Source organism: Lampetra fluviatilis, chromosome 33, assembly GCF_964198595.1.
Source record: "Lampetra fluviatilis chromosome 33, kcLamFluv1.1, whole genome shotgun sequence".
NCBI classification, from domain to species: Eukaryota; Metazoa; Chordata; class Hyperoartia; order Petromyzontiformes; family Petromyzontidae; genus Lampetra; species Lampetra fluviatilis.
Genome location: NC_136307.1, coordinates 2,239,023 through 2,259,166, shown reverse-complemented (window position 1 = coordinate 2,259,166; position 20,144 = coordinate 2,239,023). Strand labels below are relative to the sequence as shown.

At 47.4% G+C, this 20,144-nt stretch overlaps 2 protein-coding genes across 7 annotated transcripts in view; one reads left to right on the top strand and one right to left on the bottom strand.

Annotated features, from left to right (window-relative positions):
* The window catches only part of MACROD1 (mono-ADP ribosylhydrolase 1), a 198,500-nt gene extending 190,594 nt beyond the window's left edge, over positions 1–7,906 (bottom strand). For 2 of the 6 annotated variants that reach the window (XM_078871820.1, XM_078871821.1), the window contains exon 1: positions 6,963–7,898. In XM_078871820.1, the coding sequence (XP_078727946.1) occupies positions 6,963–7,683 (721 nt within the window). In that variant the 5' untranslated portion in view covers positions 7,684–7,898. Of the gene's footprint in view, positions 1–6,962 lie in introns of all 6 variants that reach the window. The other 4 variants (XM_078871818.1, XM_078871819.1, XM_078871822.1 and 1 more) reach the window with 3 other exon arrangements.
* LOC144943931 (fibulin-5-like) overlaps positions 1–20,144 on the top strand; it is a 610,861-nt gene that overhangs the window by 193,336 nt on the left and 397,381 nt on the right. The window lies entirely within an intron of this gene.

Here is a 20,144-nt window from a genome sequence, read left to right as displayed (position 1 = left end):
CTGCCTTGTAACATCATCCAGCAGCCACTGATACTGCCTTGTAAGATCATCCAGCAGCCACTGATACTGCCTTGTAGCATCATCCAGCAGCCACTGATACTGCCTTGTAACATCATCCAGCAGCCACTGACACTGCCTTGTAACATCATCCAGCAGCCACTGATACTGCCTTGTAGCATCATCCAGCAGCCACTGATACTGCCTTGTAACATCATCCAGTAGCCACTGATACTGCCTTGTAGCATCATCCAGCAGCCACTGACACTGCCTTGTAACATCATCCAGTAGCCACTGATACTGCCTTGTAGCATCATCCAGCAGCCACTGATACTGCCTTGTAACATCATCCAGCAGCCACTGATACTGCCTTGTAGCATCATCCAGCAGCCACTGATACTGCCTTGTAGCATCATCCAGCAGCCACTGACACTGCCTTGTAGCATCATCCAGCAGCCACTGACACTGCCTTGTAGCATCATCCAGCAGCCACTGACACTGCCTTGTAGCATCATCCAGCAGCCACTGACACTGCCTTGTAGCATCATCCAGCAGCCACTGACACTGCCTTGTAGCATCATCCAGCAGCCACTGACACTGCCTTGTAACATCATCCAGCAGCCACTGACACTGCCTTGTAACATCATCCATCAGCCACTGATACTGCCTTGTAACATCATCCATCAGCCACGGATACTGCCTTGTAGCATCATCCAGCAGCCACTGACACTGCCTTGTAACATCATCCAGCAGCCACTGACACTGCCTTGTAACATCATCCAACAGCCACTGACACTGCCTTGTAGCATCATCCAGCAGCCACTGATACTGCCTTGTAACATCATCCAGCAGCCACTGATACTGCCTTGTAGCATCATCCAGCAGCCACTGATACTGCCTTGTAACATCATCCAGCAGCCACTGATACTGCCTTGTAGCATCATCCAGCAGCCACTGATACTGCCTTGTAACATCATCCAGCAGCCACTGACACTGCCTTGTAACATCATCCAGCAGCCACTGACACTGCCTTGTAGCATCATCCAACAGCCACTGACACTGCCTTGTAGCATCATCCAGCAGCCACTGATACTGCCTTGTAACATCATCCATCAGCCACTGACACTGCCTTGTAGCATCATCCAGCAGCCACTGATACTGCCTTGTAACATCATCCATCAGCCACTGACACTGCCTTGTAGCATCATCCAGCAGCCACTGATACTGCCTTGTAACATCATCCATCAGCCACTGACACTGCCTTGTAACATCATCCAGCAGCCACTGATACTGCCTTGTAGCATCATCCAGCAGCCACTGACACTGCCTTGTAACATCATCCAGCAGCCACTGACACTGCCTTGTAACATCATCCAACAGCCACTGATACTGCCTTGTAACATCATCCAGCAGCCACTGACACTGCCTTGTAACATCATCCAGCAGCCACTGATACTGCCTTGTAGCATCATCCAGCAGCCACTGACACTGCCTTGTAACATCATCCAGCAGCCACTGACACTGCCTTGTAACATCATCCAGCAGCCACTGATACTGCCTTGTAGCATCATCCAGCAGCCACTGACACTGCCTTGTAACATCATCCAGCAGCCACTGATACTGCCTTGTAACATCATCCAGCAGCCACTGACACTGCCTTGTAACATCATCCAGCAGCCACTGACACTGCCTTGTAACATCATCCAGCAGCCACTGATACTGCCTTGTAACATCATCCAACAGCCACTGACACTGCCTTGTAACATCATCCAGCAGCCACTGACACTGCCTTGTAACATCATCCAGCAGCCACTGACACTGCCTTGTAACATCATCCAGCAGCCACTGACACTGCCTTGTAACATCATCCAACAGCCACTGACACTGCCTTGTAACATCATCCAGCAGCCACTGACACTGCCTTGTAACATCATCCAGCAGCCACTGACACTGCCTTGTAACATCATCCAGCAGCCACTGACACTGCCTTGTAACATCATCCAGCAGCCACTGATACTGCCTTGTAACATCATCCAGCAGCCACTGACACTGCCTTGTAACATCATCCAGCAGCCACTGATACTGCCTTGTAACATCATCCAGCAGCCACTGACACTGCCTTGTAACATCATCCAACAGCCACTGATACTGCCTTGTAACATCATCCAGCAGCCACTGACACTGCCTTGTAACATCATCCAACAGCCACTGATACTGCCTTGTAACATCATCCAACAGCCACTGACACTGCCTTGTAACATCATCCAGCAGCCACTGACACTGCCTTGTAACATCATCCAACAGCCACTGACACTGCCTTGTAACATCATCCAGCAGCCACTGATACTGCCTTAAAATACGGTTAAATGTTTTTACAATGCATTACCGATGTGAAAAAGACTGTACCAAGACAACGTCATGCTTAGCACATTATCATCATCAACCATGTGCTATCCACTGCTGGATGAAGGCCTCCGAAAGCCGTCACCAGCTGCCACGGTCCTGCAATGCAACACCCTATCGAGCGGCTGAAGAAGTTCCGTTCCAATCTCTCCATCTAATCGTCCTCCCGGGTTTGTTCCCTCCTTTTGCTGCCATTTCATCACCGATCTCGACTCTCTGGTCGCCACGCCTTCGATTGACGCCGTCCTGCCCAAGCGCGCTCACGCCTTTCGTGACAGTCGTTGCATGTCGAATTTTCTTCTCCGCTCCACCCGTTTCTCTCTCCGTCACATGCCATTCGTGTAGACACACTGAAGTTTAAGGAAAACGTTAATTGAACAATCATACTGTGCTTTGTTATGAAGCTGCAAATCTGTAGCTATTTTAATGCTGTTCCCACAGCCTTTTAGCTATTGAAATTGAACGTTCTATGTATAGCCAGGTGAGAGCCCATGGAGATTAGCCTCCAAGAGACACGGACGATAGCGAGTTAATGACATATTTTGTAATTGTGAGGGACTATTCATTTAAATTTGGAAAAACTGAGCAATGACACCAATATTTACTGGCCTACTCGAGAAAACAATATCACGGTTTCTCGAAGACGTGCACTTTACTATTAACATCTCACAGATATTGTCAAGCACCTGCAAATACCAAACTACGAACGTCATGCAAAATGTTTTAGTAGCAAGAATGCTGAACCTCTGCACTAATCCAGAAACTGACCTCTGGAAAATTGGTGGAAGACTTCGGGGGGGAGGAGGTGTTGATAGTGTCAGAGACGCAGTGTGAGAGCACCGCCGAGATCCTGGATGCGAAATTTGTCTCAGCCGCCTGTGATTAACGCAGCCGCTAATTGATGGTCTAAGGCCTGGCCACCAATCACGGAACAACTCCGCCTCCGTAACCTAATTGTAGTTGTGCAAAGATCAGTCTAAAAATAATCTGCCCGATCCAAACTACGCTACAGCAGAAAAATGCATTGTTTAACGTGAATTTACGTTCGTGCAATATTTTTTTATTTCTCAACTGACACGTGTATTTTCTTGATGTGTTGTCTTCATTGCTGTTTATTTATTTATTTGCTTTAGTCAATTTGATGAGCCAGATCACCCTTGCAACTTCAAACTATCTCGACGCCTGGACAATTGATCTGGTCAAACAAAATTAACTTGAATCCACCGCATTGAATTTGATTTAACTGCGGCATATGTCCAGGTGTGGGGAAAAAGACTTTAGCTTTATTTCCATGCAATGTACACCCCTTGAGAAAGGCAGGTGAGAAGGTCTGTTGGCACTTATTGTTCATAATAAAAAATTTGAAAGGACCTCTGAGGCAGGTCTGTAAAGGTATCTTTCCATGGGTAAACTCTCCATCATGAGGTGCTCCTCTGCGTTCCGCTGGAGTTCTGCGAGGACATTTGTGTCTCGTGACATAACGAAGATAGCACGAAACAAAATAGAACGGACAAAACGTACATATACATAATGTAGTAGAGCACACGACACATTCAGTAAAAGCTACAACTTATGCCTTCACATTGAAGTTTGATCTCTTTAGCGTCAATCTCGACCACCCTGAACATACAAGAGAGTGCCCGTTGGAACATTAAAGCAAATGACCAAACTAAACGAAGCAAAAAAAACTCAACTATGTTTTTTATTTTACCAGGTACGGCCCAGCGAAATGGCTTATCGTGCGGAAATATATATCAGCCAAATACTCAAAACGCATGTTTCTGAATGTGGAGAGAGAGAAAAACCGGAGGACCCGGAGAAAAATCCACACGACAACAGGCAGAGAGAAAATACAAACTCCAAAAATACAGCAGGCGTCAGGATCGTGATCGAACCCACAACCTCATGTACACCAGGCGAGGTAGTCAACATTTCGCCACCGTGGCGCCCATGCTTTACAGGAAACATCACACCTGATTACATATGGCCTTAAAGGACCCAGAGCTCTGTTTACACACAAGTAGTTGACAGCATCGCTGTCTTACGGCCAACTTTGTTCACACGATTGTACAATGTGCATCGATTCTTGTGCTGAAAGCAGCTGAATATGTACATAACCATGTGCGTCAGACGAGCCGAGTAGGTAAATTGACTTGGGTTGCGTCATTCAGGTTGTTTAACACGTAAGGTTGAGACCAATACCAACCATAAAACAGGCTTTTTTGGGGTTAAATCACGTAAATATATAAAATGTGGCGTTAAACCCCCAACCACAGCCAATTATTAAGGTTTGTCACGTAAATAAAACATGCCAATTCGTTACGAGAACAGCACACCAGCGTGTTGGAGAGCAAAGCCACAACATTTACAAGGAGTATAACCTGAGTAACATTTACAATAATTTACAATCTAGTACACATTTATATATTCACGTCATCTCACCCAAAACAACTCTATTGTGCATTCAGGTTGTGTTTCTATGACATCAAACTACCTAAAAATATATATAAATCAATGGATCAAATGACAAGGTTAAAAAATATTCCAATTGCCAATGAACGCATAATACATGACCTACCAACAGACAACATATGACCCCATCCCACTTGCAGAATGACCCAGGAAGACACACGACCTCGAACTACTTTAGCTTTTACTTTACCTTCTGCAGCCAAACTGATTCAGCGTTTACACCTGGGCGTGTGCTAATACAATCTTAAACTGTTACACTGTTTTCCTATCGAATTGTTAGCTTGATACCATAACACGACACGTGAGAAATGTCTTTCACCTCCACGGTCACTCAACGTTCGAACCGATGATCTCAAAACAGTCGTCGCTTCAATGCTTTGAAGCAAAACTCAGAGCTTTTATTCAGCCAAACCACCGTATTATGACTGGAGCTCTCTGCAAGTCCTCTCACAAGCAAGCAGAAGGCAGCTTGCGTTTTACTTCTTTGCGGGGCGGAAGCCACTGGCAGTCCATGATTGTATATGATTGTATAATTGTACTCGTGACATTAAGTCGTGTAATTGTCATACAACTGGCACAACTCGACGCCGAACTGGTGAGAATGCAGAACGCTGCTCGCTCTCACTCCGGTAAACACCTCATTGGGAAGGGGGGGGGGTGCATGTGCTTTACAGCCATTGTGTGACCTTGACATTTCCTTTCAAACAGAACAAAAAATCCAATAAGCCATTGTCAAAAGGTAAGTCGCAGCAAACGGCCCCCCCGTCAATGAAAATGCATTCAACATTCATTAGGCTTTTTTTCATTTGTGTAAAAATGAAAGATACGCGCTTTCAAAAGAGAGCCACGCTTTCTTGACAAGCTAGTCGTACATTGAAATCATGTCAGGGAGAATGTGTGTTCAGGCCCACACTGCGGAGGGATGGAGAGAGAGAGAGAGACGTTAACTATTGCAACTCCGCTTGTCACGAGGGCAGATTTAATCGCTTTAACTCGTTCACTGCCCAGTCAATTACGTGTCGTGGACATCGCCAATTAGAGTGCGCGCGTTAATTAGCCACGCTGCATCCCCCCCCCCCCCCGGGGGGGACCCGCAGTGAACAACAACAACAACTCATTGTTGTCAGCTGTGTCATCATCAATACAGCACACAATGAAAATAGGAAGAAGCAAAAATACGTCAAAGGAGAAAACGGGAGCAGTTTTACCGGACTGTAAAAAAATTCAACTGCGTAATTTGCGCAGAACGGCACGGTGATGTGGGTGGGATTCCCATTATCGTCCACGCAAATCTCTCGCAGGGCCACGCTGCTGGAGAGTGGAGTCGTGGCGTGCACACACACACACAAATGCATGCCCACTCCGGTTCATCGCTAATTAAAGTGGCTTTACCTGTGCAGCACTGAAGGACAATTTCCTTAAATTAAACGTGCGGTCACATCCCCGCTGAGATATAAAAAAAAAATCACACGCAGAATTGACGGCCAGTCCTGGGTGTGCAATGCAAAAGCATGTAGTCATATTCTTAGGTTTTTTCGGTAAAGTCACGTAGGTAAAAAATTAAAATGAATGAAAGTAAAATCAAAATCACGACGTTTCGGAGGCAACACAAGCTTCCGTCTTCAGGTGGAACAGTCACAGCACGATAGCTGCAAAAGCATGTGCCAAGATACTAGACTCGGGTTTTTTGTTTGTTTTAACAGCGGCAAGCGATGACCTTCTTCCTACCAATGATGTCACGTCGTTAATGGCAATAAAAGCCGATAATTACCCAGATGTTGCGGTAATAAATGTAACGCATGGGCGATAGCCAACTCTCCGCACTCAAGCGACGCAAAAACTCGTGGTTGATATCCACTTTCAATTCCTCTTTAGGTGTTAATGCGGCCAATGCGACTGGGTCTGAAATGCGAAAACCACTTCCGCTTTTGTAACATCAACGGCTCGTGAACATTTTCGCGTTTAAAACCCTCGCAACTTTCTCCAAACGCACACAAAAAAAGGGGAAACAAGACCAATCGGAGGCTTCAAAAAAGCCAGTGGCATCACCAACAAACATTAAAATCCCGGTGCTGCAACGTAAAACTCACCCTTGGCTTTCTCCCACGAATTCCAGTCGATCTTACTTTGGTTCGCGGCCATGCTACTCAACAGCTGACGCCGGCAGACGGGGGCGGAGGGCGATTCTGCAGCACCGCCTCGTCGTGACAACGAGACGCCGCCGCCGCTTCGCCTGCTGCTGCTGCTGATGATGATGTTACTGCTGCTGATGCTGCTGCTACTGATGCTCTTGCTACTGATGCTGCTACTGCTGCTGCTTCTGCCGTCACTGCCACTCCCGCTTCTGCTGCTGCTGCAACTGTTGCTGCTGTTGATGTCAGTGCCGCCGCCGTCACCGAAGCTGCTGCTGCTCCTGCTGCAGCTGTTAATGTCGCAGCTAGCGTTGTCGTACCGACTACCGCTGCTATCGCTATTACTGCTGTTGTTATTATTGCTGCTGCCGCTGCAGCTGTTGACGCTTCCGCTGTTATCGGTCGCGTTACTGCGACTGCTGTAGCTGCTGCTGTAGCTCCCTTTACTGCCGCTATTGCAGCTCTCCTCGTCGTTACTGCTGCTGCTGTAGCTGCTGTAGCTGCTGTAGCTCCTGCTGCTGTTGCTGCTACTGCTGCTGTAGCTTCTGCTGCTGTATCCGGCGCTGCGGTGAAGCTGCGGGGGCAGCAGCCGCAGGAGGCGTCGCGGGCCCGGGCCGGGTGTCGCGCGGAGCCAGGGGACGCGTCTCACAGCCAGAGCCCCCAGCAAATTGGCAATCATTAATTTACTCAGCGCGCAGACGAGACGAAGGAATTAGTTCGTTCGCAAGCCGGTGTCGCCGCTGTTGTCGCTGCTGTAGCCGTCGTTGTTGTTGTTGTTGCTGCTAATCGCCGCTGTGATGGTTGTGGTGGTGGTGGTTGTTGTTGTTGGTACCGCTGTCGACTGGCCGCACTGTACACGCCACCCCCCACCCCCGATTTGTATTTTCTAACGCGGATGAGCGGCGGGGCGCCGCCTGATTGGTCGCTCGCGCGCGCGGTCACGTGGCGCACCGCGGGGCCAATCGCGAGCCGCGCGCCAATGGTTTTGCGCTCGCGCCTGCCCATTGGAAGGGCGCGGGTGGGGAGGGGGCCGGGAGGGGGGGGCGGGGTGAAGGGGGCGGAGGGGACGGGGGTTAGGGGGGGTGAGAGGGGGGAGGTGAGGAGGGGGTCGGGAGTGAGGGGGGGCGGGAGTTAGGGAGGGGGTGGGGTGAGGGGGAGTCATGGAGCAGTAGTGGAGAGTTTCCCACACCTGGGCAGTGTGTTTTATGACCGGCTCCGGGTTGACAGCAGAGGTCTCAACTCCGAATCAGTGGAGCGGCATTATCTTCTTATCGTCTGCGCAATGCTGGCTGGAAGTCGCCTACCTGGCCTGTCGCTCCGCACGAAGCATTTAAAACCGTGTGACCATATCCGTACCAAGGCAGTACAAAGTCGGGTTGTATACATTCTAGTGCCATATGATGGCTTAAAGGGCCAACATTGCTGCTGTTTAAAAACAAAAGATCAGTGGGCCAAGATATGTGATCATTTATTTCTACTTTCCTGTCCCAAACTATCTTCAAATCTGGACTTAGACTGAAGGGGGAGGGGGCATAAAAACATCGATTACAGCAAAATTGTGCCCAATTATTACGTGCTGTTTTGGCAACTTTTGGGAAATAAACAGCGTTCCCCCCTTTCCTTCATATTTATTCTTTTCAATTACACGGGGGGGGGGAGGTTGCTAGTTATTAACAGCCATCAAGCGTGCACACTAAACATTCTTTATTATCAAAATGTCAATTGGTGTTTCAGGAAATGGTCTATCCTTTGAGAATATGAAGAGGGTAGATTTTGTAATATGTATTCGTAAAGCAAGTACAACCGTTACTGCAATGCATTCTGGGTGGTATACTAGAGATAGACATGTGTGAATATCTCATTTTATAACAACAACAACAACAACAACAAAATGGTATTTATATACAATTATACATTTGTGTGATGGATAGCACGCTGGACTTGCAATCCTGAGATCACCAGTATTTAACATTTGACATTACGGCAGTTCAAACTAAAATTACGTTTCTTGACACCGCCCTTTGTCCACCCAGTGGCATAAATGGGTACACACCGGAGCCGAACAGCAGGTCTCGTCTGGTGACGATAACGGGCTGGGTTCTCACAACTCCACGGCGTGTGGCCCACCAGCGTGGAAGAGGAGGCCAAATACCCTCCAGAGGGGCTCTGTTTAGAGCCCCCACAGCGCAGGCATTGCCTCCAACAGTAGCGTGAGCAGGATTATTTCAGGACTGCGCCTTTGACGTATTTAAATGTTTTCAAGGGACATTTCCTTCAACTACTGCTTGCAATATTTTCTCCACACTCAAAATGGCCATTAACTGATTTTTCACATTTCACGTATAACATTTGAATTATAAATCGGTTATTAGAAGCCTTTTATGCCCCTAATTACACATCATAGCCAGCACTCTCCAAGTAATTTCGTTTAAACGTTATTGCCAAGCAAGAGTTCGGCTTGGGAATGAAAAAGTGCTTTAATACCGAATAAAAAACATGCGTGCATGTTTTTAGGGTATCTTAGTTCAACAATAAAAAAACGAGTGAGAGTAATGTTACTTCCATATTGTGGTCATTTATTTTTCCACAGTAAAAGTGCTTCTCTCCTGGCAATGTGTCATCTCTTGCCTGAAAGTGAAAAATAATAATGAAGAGACTTAAAACAAATCTTCAAATTAATCAATCAAGTCCACGAGCACTATCTAAATGGGCAAAAGTCTAAAAACTAAATTTATCAAGGAACATATCCGTAAAGGGGTTAGGATTTGGGTTAGCGCCGCATAAGCGTTAACGCCACCGAAAGTAAAGGCTTTCTGTTTGCAATTCTGAAATGTTTAAATGCTGACCAGACAGATCTTAAGAGATAGAGAAATTCAAAATATGTCCGACGACAAATAAAAGTTTATCGGAGAATGCAAACTGGCAATGTCTGATGACAAACACGTGCCTCGTATAACCTTCCGTCAATTGGGAAGAGGCCTGGTTTTGAACCTGAGCCCTGGTTTTGAACCTGTGGATTGCAACTCCACAGTGTATGTGTAACATTGCCCTGTATGCGACAAAGAGGGTTCTCTTACTGATCGAAATTAAAGCAATTCATTGGCGACAATACAAATAGTATGCAGATCCACGTTTTCCCAGTTATGCCACGTGGTAGTAGTTTTATGCCAAAATCCTTGCCATGAATCATCCCCCGCCCGACAAGATTGCCACGTTTACAACAACATAATTTATACGTGCCAATGCATCGATTAAATTGTGGCCAATGAAGTTCGTCGCCAGCTGCTTAAGATTTCTCACGACTAAATTTAACAAACGACATATTTGACTGCTTCGAGTTTCATCGGGTAATCGTCTCAATTTCTGAGTAGGCTACCTGACATCTTTCACGACATGTCCTAAAACAAATAAATACACGGATCGTGGTATTGGCCACAGAAACCTATGTTTCATGTCGACAGTACACTCTGAGCATGTCCCAGTAGCACTTAAATGGGAAAAACGTGAACCAGGTTTGGCATCGCTGTTGCCAGCAGTGCATAGAATATTAAACCAACGTGACTGGGTACACAATTGCTATGCGCAGTAGCTATCCCTAATGTTATGCCCAATCGCCATCCATAAGCAATGAGACAACAATACGATTTGCTGCGACAAAGAATTAATGTTTTGTTTTTTATAAATACGCGCGCGTGTGTGTGGCTACGGAGAGTTCACACATCAATCAAAGAAAGTACTAAATCAAGGATATGAAAGTTTTTGTTCCTGATGGCCGAAGATGATCTTGAAATACCTTTGGCGGGCCAAACTTTAACACACACGTAAGCGTTATTCAACAACAACAACACCACCACCACATATATGCATACAGTGAGATAAATATTTCCACGTCGAAAATAATTGTTATGCACCAATTGCTTATCAAGCTAAAATTACAAACATAACACACTTCGAATCCTGGCTTCATCACCCGCCGTGGCCTGGATTCGAACCTAGGTTGTCAGCAGTACACAGTTCAGTGCTCTGACAAGTGTTGGACCTCCGATCAACCCAGCTGCCTCCACTGATGAGTAACTCTGAACGCTCTCCAAATCAGTAGCTTCGCAGATTATATTGTCAGATACTTTGTGGCGCATTGAAGCCACGCAATCAAATTTCACGGAATAATTAATTATAAAATATACTCACAGTCCTAATTTGCCCCTCTCTCGTCATCTGTGCATTCACTTTGCCACTTGTTCCCGCGATTTAATGGTCAATACTTATCAGGAGGGTTACGCGTTGTTCCACCTGCCCACTGACCTACCAATGTTACCTGTCGGTGATCACTCTCCATACCAATTCCATTGCCTTGTTTATCTGCTGCACATAGCTCTTTAATTCCCCCCACACACCCCATGCACTAAACTCGGGAACTCATCACTTACCTTTGTCATTTATATAGAGCACTTCGCATCAATAAGGGCGTCTCAAGAGCGCTTTACATACACAATTGACACTAATGACCAACACTTGGACGATATACAATACAAGGCATATAGTTCAAAACGACATATTAGTGTATCCGAGGCAATATAATTGAAACTAATGAATGCGTCTACAAATTATCAACAAGACCAGGCAGTCGAATCAAGAAATAACGCGGCAAAAGCAGAAACCCACCAAGATGCACTGAAGTCGTGGACCTTTCAACACACGTTTACAAACATTAAAACTATCTGCCCATTCTGATGTTAACAGGAAGATCGTTGCGTAATGCAGGAAGCCAGGTGGTTGAAGGAGTGCCTGCCCAAACGCTCCATGTTTCGCAGACACGGGTCCGTGTAGCTACTTACAATCGATCTTTCAGCTGTGTGCGCTGCCAACGGCGACTTAGTCGGTGAATCTCAACAGGAAATTAATTGAGGGCCGCCTATTTGGCGTCACGCTCACTCGGGAGTCAAACAGATGGCGCAACGACCCCAGAAGTAGTTCTTGTGGGGAGGCAACTGACTGGAAATCACCTTTCGGAAGAGACACAAGCACGCCACTTCCTCCAAAGTTGACGTCAAAGACCAACGCACCATATATTACGATCGAAGACGATGTAGTGTACTGTGACCTGATTCCTCCAGTATATATAGTAGAATGATCTAATTGATTATAATCAGTACAGTCAACCTTTCTATAAACATCGGATATTCCAACTCTGCTCCACAGTGACTGAAAACAATTCAATACGTTCATCAATAACGCTACTTTTAAATATAAATACATATAATGGGTGACGTGTTGAGCAAGGGCACCTCTTCACGGCGTACTGTGAGGCCAGAGAGTCAAAGCTGATCGCAGGGCAATGTTGCAGCCCATAAAAAAATGTAGTCGTTATTGTCACAAGATAATAAAGCGGGGGGGGGGGGGGGAGTATATGGTGCAGTACGTGTTGTATGGTAGGTGGGGAGCGGTGGTGCAGTGGTTAGCGCGCTGTGCTATGAACCTGGCAACCTGAGTTTGATGGTTGAAATCAGTGGCGAGGGAAATCTGAACCAAGCCCGGCCACCATCCTCCCACCCCTTAACCAACCCGCAGTGACCATCGCGGGCGGGTATAGTCAAACAACCTCTTTGATTGACAAAGGGAGGCCTTCATCCAGCAGTAAATCGACAAAGAGCTGTACAATACTGGAGGTTGCTATTTCTTGATTTGATCATTATTGTTGCATATCATTCGTGTTCCATGCAGAGTACGACCGCCGCGTATCCGACTCACAGGGGCAGGTGGAAAGGTCGGATACGTGCAAAAAAAAGGGGAGCGGGCAAACAGAAATTGCAAGCAGCTTCAGACGTGGAGGGAAATGCTCAACCGTACGCTAAATATTCGCAAATGCACGCGAGATTAAGGAGGCATTGCTGTTCGTGAAGACGTCAATTAATTACTTGCAAAATTGACTGCTCCGCCACGCACAAATCCAGCGCTGGGTGCGAGCGGTTAACCGGTCACGGCGGATTTAGGCGATGGTCGAATACGCGACGTGGTGGGGAGGGGGGTGGTTATTGGTAGAGAGAGTGGAGGGGGGGGGGTCGACAAGGCGAACACGCGCGCCCAGCACCTCGCACTCCTCGCTTCAACGCCGGCAAAAGTGTGGAATGAATTCGCGGACGAGGCCTCGTGTGGAATGTGGCAGCGTGCGACGATGGACGGCACGTGGCTGTGAGGTCCGTGGCCGCCGTGACCACGTCGGATCGCCGTGCCCACCCACTCCGCCCTTGGACAAAACGGAAGACGCGCGGGTATTTTAGTTGTTTAGTGGCTCCGTAGGACGGAACCCCGGTCACGGCTGAACGTTATGAAGCAATTGATTTTTTTTTGCTCAAATGGCCAGAACGATTTAATTACATTAAATGTTTTGTTTTATACTGAGAGGCGTAAAAATGCTAATGGTGAAAATTGAGCGCCGTAATAAACCCCCCGTGTATGTTTCCACTGGACCATTTTTATTGTCATTATGGAGCTGACTACAATGATCCTTTTGTAAAGCAATAAAGGGGTCGTTTTCATTATTACATGCTCTCTGCACCAACCGCCATCCTCGTAATATTTTATAGAGCTGACTTGTGCCATCATCTTAAAATGCATTGCTAAATCACGGTTCAATTAATATGCATGCAAATTTGACTACACGCTTCTTTCGACAAATTGTCAAACAAAAATTCACCCCCATTTTCTTCGTCGACGGATTGAAAGAGGGAACGAGGTCACGTGGATTTAAGAGAACGCATTCAAGATTGAAACGCACCCGCTTTTTTTAGCGTTGATAAAATCGCGCCGCCGATTAGCACGGTTGCCTACGTACGGCGCGAAAAAAGTTCAACAAACATAGATACAAAGCTTGAGCAGAACTGCGTCGGGTGAAGGGTCGACGGCCGGTGGACGAGACCGATGTCCGAGTCGCAGCCAAGGGAGAGAATGCGCTCGAGAGGACGTCCACCGGAAGAGACCAAGCGGTGAACGGAGCTCGCGTGTGCAGGTGCTGGGAGGACTCTTTATACATCGGGCGACCACGAGGGATGGTGACGACTACGGGAAGGCCTTCATCCAGCAGTGGATTGGACACCTGCAAAAACTACTGGACATCTCACCATTGGAACCTCATTTGCCAGTAAAAAATATGATAATAGTTTTTTTACCCTTCTATCTGGCAACAAAACTGACACTTTTTTTTATAAGGAGTTATGTTTGCATAGACCACAATACCTGCAGTCATAATGCAAAAAAAAAACATAACTCTGATAATGTATGCACTGTCCTTGAAGTTGATTGGTCCACACCCGAGACAGCTTTCCTTAGAGCCTAGTCTTGGCGTCATCTGGTCCAACCCATGTGCGACTAGGCTCTAAGGAAAGCTGTCTCGGGTGTGGACCAATCAACTTCAAGGACAGTGCACACATTATCAGAGTTATGGTTTTTTTGCATTATGACTGCAGGTATTGTGGTCTATGCAAACATGACTCCTTATAAAAAAAGGTGTCAGTTTTGGTGCCAGATAGAAGGGTAAAAAAACAATTATCATACTGGACATCTGTGATCGGATTCCCCCAGTATAAATATTCCGATTCTGGCTTTGCGATTGTGGATTAATATCGGCCGTTTACGATGATAATTTAATTGTAAAGAGCAGAGAGCATTGCGTGGCGGTCATCATAACCCAGATTTCACTCACAAAGGGCTGAACATTCGCTCGATGTCACGGAACTGTGAATGCATACGCCAACTTTTCACGGCCAATATTTTGATTCGTTACGAGTTGCGTCGGTTATATTTTTCTTGCACTGTGATGTAAAGGGTCCACCGAGCACAAACGGATTCCATTGGTGAATCTCCATTTCGGTCACAGGACCGTTAAAGTTCACTTTACAGCAGACAGCGCACTTTGGCATTTCTCTGTCAAACTTACCAGTCACCTGCGGGACTCGGGCCGTGTGGACTCTGTACAAACTGACTCGGCGCTGAGTATACTGGCAGCTTGGTGATCCGGCTGCCTTAAGTAAACACGAGGCACAGAGGGGCATTCTTGCGCCGAGCAATCATAGTACCCAGTGACGCAAAAGAACGATCACAGTGTGTGCTCACAGAATCGGTCATGCAAATACATATACAGGGAAATGAGTGAATAATAACGTACGGCCCTTTGTCAATCCACCCTCCCTACGCCCTGCTGTGTGACCAAACTGCACCACGCTGGTCAGTGCAGACTGGTTAAGGGGGTGGGGTGGGGGGGGGGAGAGACCCAGGACCGGTTCGGATATCACTCGCCACCGATTGCTCGCTTGCGGACGGGAATTGAACTCGGGTCACCATCATACAATGCGTGCAACGGCACTGCCAATAGTATGTGGCATCCTACGTCATGGTGACCAAATTAAAATAGCGTTATCATAACGGAGCACTGACACAGTGGTTCGCGCAATGCACTGTGCACCCAGTGACCCCACTTTGCTTGCCAGCCACAGATCACATCATTGGCAAGCGATGTCACCCACGTTACCGTAACTTCACCAAAGTGCACTGACCAGTGTGGTGAAGTATGGTCAAACAACCCACCCCCCTCAATGATCAGTGGGGCATGCAGAGTTCTTCATCCAGCAGTCGATTGCCAAAGAACTGAAAATCATTATCGTGATCATCATCATGGTACTTTACGACTCTCTTTGCTACGTTCAAGCGAGCTTTATAATAACCATAAACGAGATGGCTGGCTGATGCAGGACGCTTGCAATGGCCAAGTCCGAGCACTTGCATCATTCGTCGAGGTCATAGCATCTCGTCTGGGCAGCCGCCAGCGATTAAATAGTTAGGAGTGTAATTTTAGCGAGCTGGCAGTCTCAACCGTGACACCAAAGACCGCATCGAAATCACGTGAAAGCGTGGTAATTGATGGAAATGAATGTGTTGAACAGGGCGAGTTCTAAAGGGATACAATGCATCACTGGATGTTGCATTTGACGCGTGGGAAATCTCCAGAGCGTGACGCAACAATGCACGTCAGCTCACGGCTGTGGTGAGGCACGACATTCCACGCGTTCCAAACAGTCACGAACTAATAATGTCATCAAATCGGATAAAAAGCAATTAGCTAGATAATCTGAGGGGCAACATTAAACTCACGCAGGCAACACATCTGTGGTGTCATCTCATCTGAACGATCTCTGGCACGATGAGATGACATTTTTGCTGCGGTGGCGAGATGTTAACTCCTTCACCTGGTACACAGGAGGTCGTGGGTTCGATCCCGACCCTGACGCCTGCTGCTGTATATTTGAAATTTGCACGTTCTCCCCGTGGTAGCGTGGAATTTTCTCCAGGTCCTCCGGGTTTCCCTCGACATTTAGAAACATGCGTTGAGAGCATTTGACAAACTATAAATGTCCACATACTGATACACTTCGTTCAGCTATCATCAGCTACATAGCTCAGTGGGCAATATCTGGTAAAATAAAAAGTTTCGTTATTTTAAAGTTCTGGGGGTGTTTTTTGTATTTAGCTCACGACGTGATGTACGACGCACATCAGTGACGTAACCAGATAAATGGCTACAAATTCGAAAATTGTCAACATTTACGAGATATATATTTGCAATTTTACAGATACAAATTTCAGAAGGGGGCATACATTGTTCCCGCTTGTCCGCAGCCCCTCCACGGCGTCCCCATGGGTGCACCTCCGTCGCACACACTTGATTTATTGTTTGTAATACCTACATTTGACATCATACGCACAACATGATACATGTCCTGAGGAGCCGCGTCATCCAGCAGTGGATTGTTGATCGACTGCTGCTGACGGAAATCACACACACAGTACAGTACTGTCTAGAAAAGGCAAATGTATGTTTTCTAAAAGCAGCTGTAAATACAATGCTTTACACCCCAGCCCTGTTCCTACCATATAACAAAGACAAAGATCCCCCGCACAGCCTGTAACAGACTATTGGGGCAAGTGCTATTATCGAGCACCTATGAAGACCGGCACAGCACTCGAAGGGGTGGGTGGCCAGCACCACGCCCGGCCGTCTTTGTCTCCCCAGTGCCAGTGTTTTTACACACCGCACCAGGTACTCATTTGAGGCCGAGTCGACCTAGGGGAAGCCCAGGGTAGGTTCAGATAATCGTCATTGGTGTTGGCCGCGAGCGGGTTCGTAGCGCAGCGTAGGCGCTAACCGCTACACCACCGCTCCCCACCTGCCATATAACACGCACTGCACCACATACCCCTCGCTTTATTATCTTGTGACGATAACGACGACTACAGCAGTGTCTGGGCTGCACCATTGCCCCGCAATCAGCTTTGGACGACCCGGGTGGTTGAATTGCCTCTTGCCTTCGAGTGCAGGAGCTTCTCCAGGTCAACACCAAACCCGTGCGGTCATCAGCTCGCTCGGGGCGGTGAGGAGAGGGAGGGGTGGGGGGCCAGGTCAGGGGGGGGGGGCAGGGGGGGGGTTGATGCCCCCAAGGCTGCGGCGCCGGTACCACCCCACCACAAAAGTAAGCCAGCCAGCCGCCAGCCGCCACTGCTTCCTTCGTGTTCAACAATTGGGCTACGCATTCATTCCGGGCCGGCTACAGTGGGACGGAAGCCCTGGGTTGCCACCCCAAACCACTCACTGGGGCCCTTATCATGCCCCGAGATACAGACTAAAATAAAAACTCAACACATTCGTCAATAGTGACGCGGTTAGAAGTGAATGTTCCTCGTGCCGCCGCGGTGCTAAGTGGAGTCCCCGGCGCGTACGATCGAAACGGGCGTCTCCCTCGCAGCTCACGGGGTCACTCGCCCCAACAATCCACCTCGGCGTAGCGCTGCATCGTGGGCTGCCTCGATCGGGGCTCAGCAACACGATCACCGCACAGCGCTGGACAGCCGAAGCACTCCCCCCCTCCCCCCTCTCACAAAAGGGGCGAAATAAATGGGTCAGTGCGTCAGAGCAGCTACCGTATGCTCGCGGGTTGCTATTTTCAAACGATTGGACCTTTAGTTCTGCTTAGCTATCAAATGCAAAATGCAAAACAAGGACCGTCACGTGTGGGTTGGGTCTTTGCAGGGAGGGCAGTTGATATCTCAGCAAGACGACATATCCCATGGGTTATTAGCCACTCTACCTCTCTGGCCTCTCTATGCGCCATTGGGAAGGGCCACTGCACGAAACGTCGCCTATTATATATTTTTATTTTTTTAAGGCACACACACAGAGTTGTTATTGGTGAGTGTGTTGTTGTTAAATTTCGATTTAAAGCTTCCGTGACTGCAGGGATTAATCTTCTTGGTTCTTTCGGTAAAGTCACGTAGAATGGAAATAATAAAATAATAAAAATAAAACATCATAAAATAATTCTCACGACGTTTCGGCCACAACAATGAGGACGGCTGCTTGCGTTGTGGCTGAAACGTCGTGAGAATTATTTTATCATGTTTTATTTGTATTATTTTATTATTTCCCTTCTACGTGACTTTACCGAAAGAACCAAGAAGATGTGTTGTTGTTGTTAACTGTGCCTGTGCATCTCTGTCAAAGCAGCAGGAGCATCACTAAATAATTTGCTTAATAATTTGTTTAATAATTTGTTTTGTGCCACAATATAATGTTTTGGGAGGGCAGAGGAAGCATGTGTTGATGTTTTGAAGATCGTTAAGGTTGGCAACTGTGGTGGCGTCAGGCATTGAGCCGGCAGAGCCTGTGCACGAAGACCTCCAGTGGCTTCCAGAGGTAAAATAAGTTGTCATGTACATCGACTATGATTGATTCAACCAGGTCACTGGATGTTTCACTAACCCCCCCCTCCACCTCCCTTCCCCTCATTGTTCAAATCCCACTTTGCACATAAATCAATCTGGCCCTTAATATAATGACACCGCTGAGACCCTCAGCTGGAAACTGAGCAGTCCCCCTGTTGCTCAAACCGGGTTCTCAAGTCGAACGGGTTGATGGCCTCATCAGTGACTCGCACAATAAACCCGTCATATTACATCTGATTCTACAGCTTGATTTGGCGAAATCCCAGTTCCGTGAGTGACAAATGAGCGTTGTTTTTTTTACAGCCATGTTTGAAGCGACGTGGCCGAGTCGGAGTGGATTCGCCAATTGTCGCAGTGGCGCGTGGTTCAATTAAACTGCCGCCCTGGTTAATACTGCGGGTGCGTTAATTAAAAACGTGCACCGCATGCTTGTATGTATACTAATCTTCTTTCACATCGTACATAGCCAACCATGCTAATCGGAGGTGAAGCGTTGCTCCAAAGCGGACGTTAAAGATCCGGTGACGTCATTCTCGTGAGAGTGGCAATTCGTCAAATTCGGATTGTAATTACCTGGGAATTTTTCATTTGGGTAAAATCAACGGAGCAAATATCTCCCCGTACTGGGGGCACGGAATGTACTCCACCGTGGAACACAGCTCTTTCGTGACAGCCTATTTGCAATGTAAGAGCGGTGCAAATAGCAAAAGTACGATTTTATTAGATTTTTTGACAATTCCTCTACAGCCAATCCTGTGGGAGGAGGTGTTTGCTTGTTTTACCACTTCATTCGGCGGATCGAAACTCAGCGCAGCACAACGTTGGGGGCCGTCCATAAATGACGTCACGCACCTAGGGGGGGGGGTCAGACATTTGTGAAGATGTGTGACGAGGGGGGGGGGGGGTTTGAGAAATGTGACGTCACCGAAAAATGCGCAACTTTAAATAAATATAGACAACACGTTCTACTTAATAAAATAGACTTTTTAATAAATGTTTTCTCCTACAACATCAGAGTGCAGCGACACATTAAATACGCACTACAATGACAATAGTTTAAAGCGATTTGAAGCATGTCTTATGGTTGGGGGGGGGGGCAGAGCTTTGTGACGTCATATTTGAGGTGGGGTCTGACTTTTTGTGACGTCGTGTGACGAGGGTGGGATCAAAAATCGTCCAAAATCGCGTGACGTCATTTATGGACGGCCCCTTGGTGTCTTTTGTGATCGAAAGGTCGCTCTGCCACACCGCTTGTGCTGCATGTAACGAGGCCCCCCCCCACCTCCCCGAGTGAAATTAACTTCGCAAATCGCCCACGTGGCGTGCCACCTCACGGCTGGCCATTCTCAGTCGCGAGATGATGCGCTACTT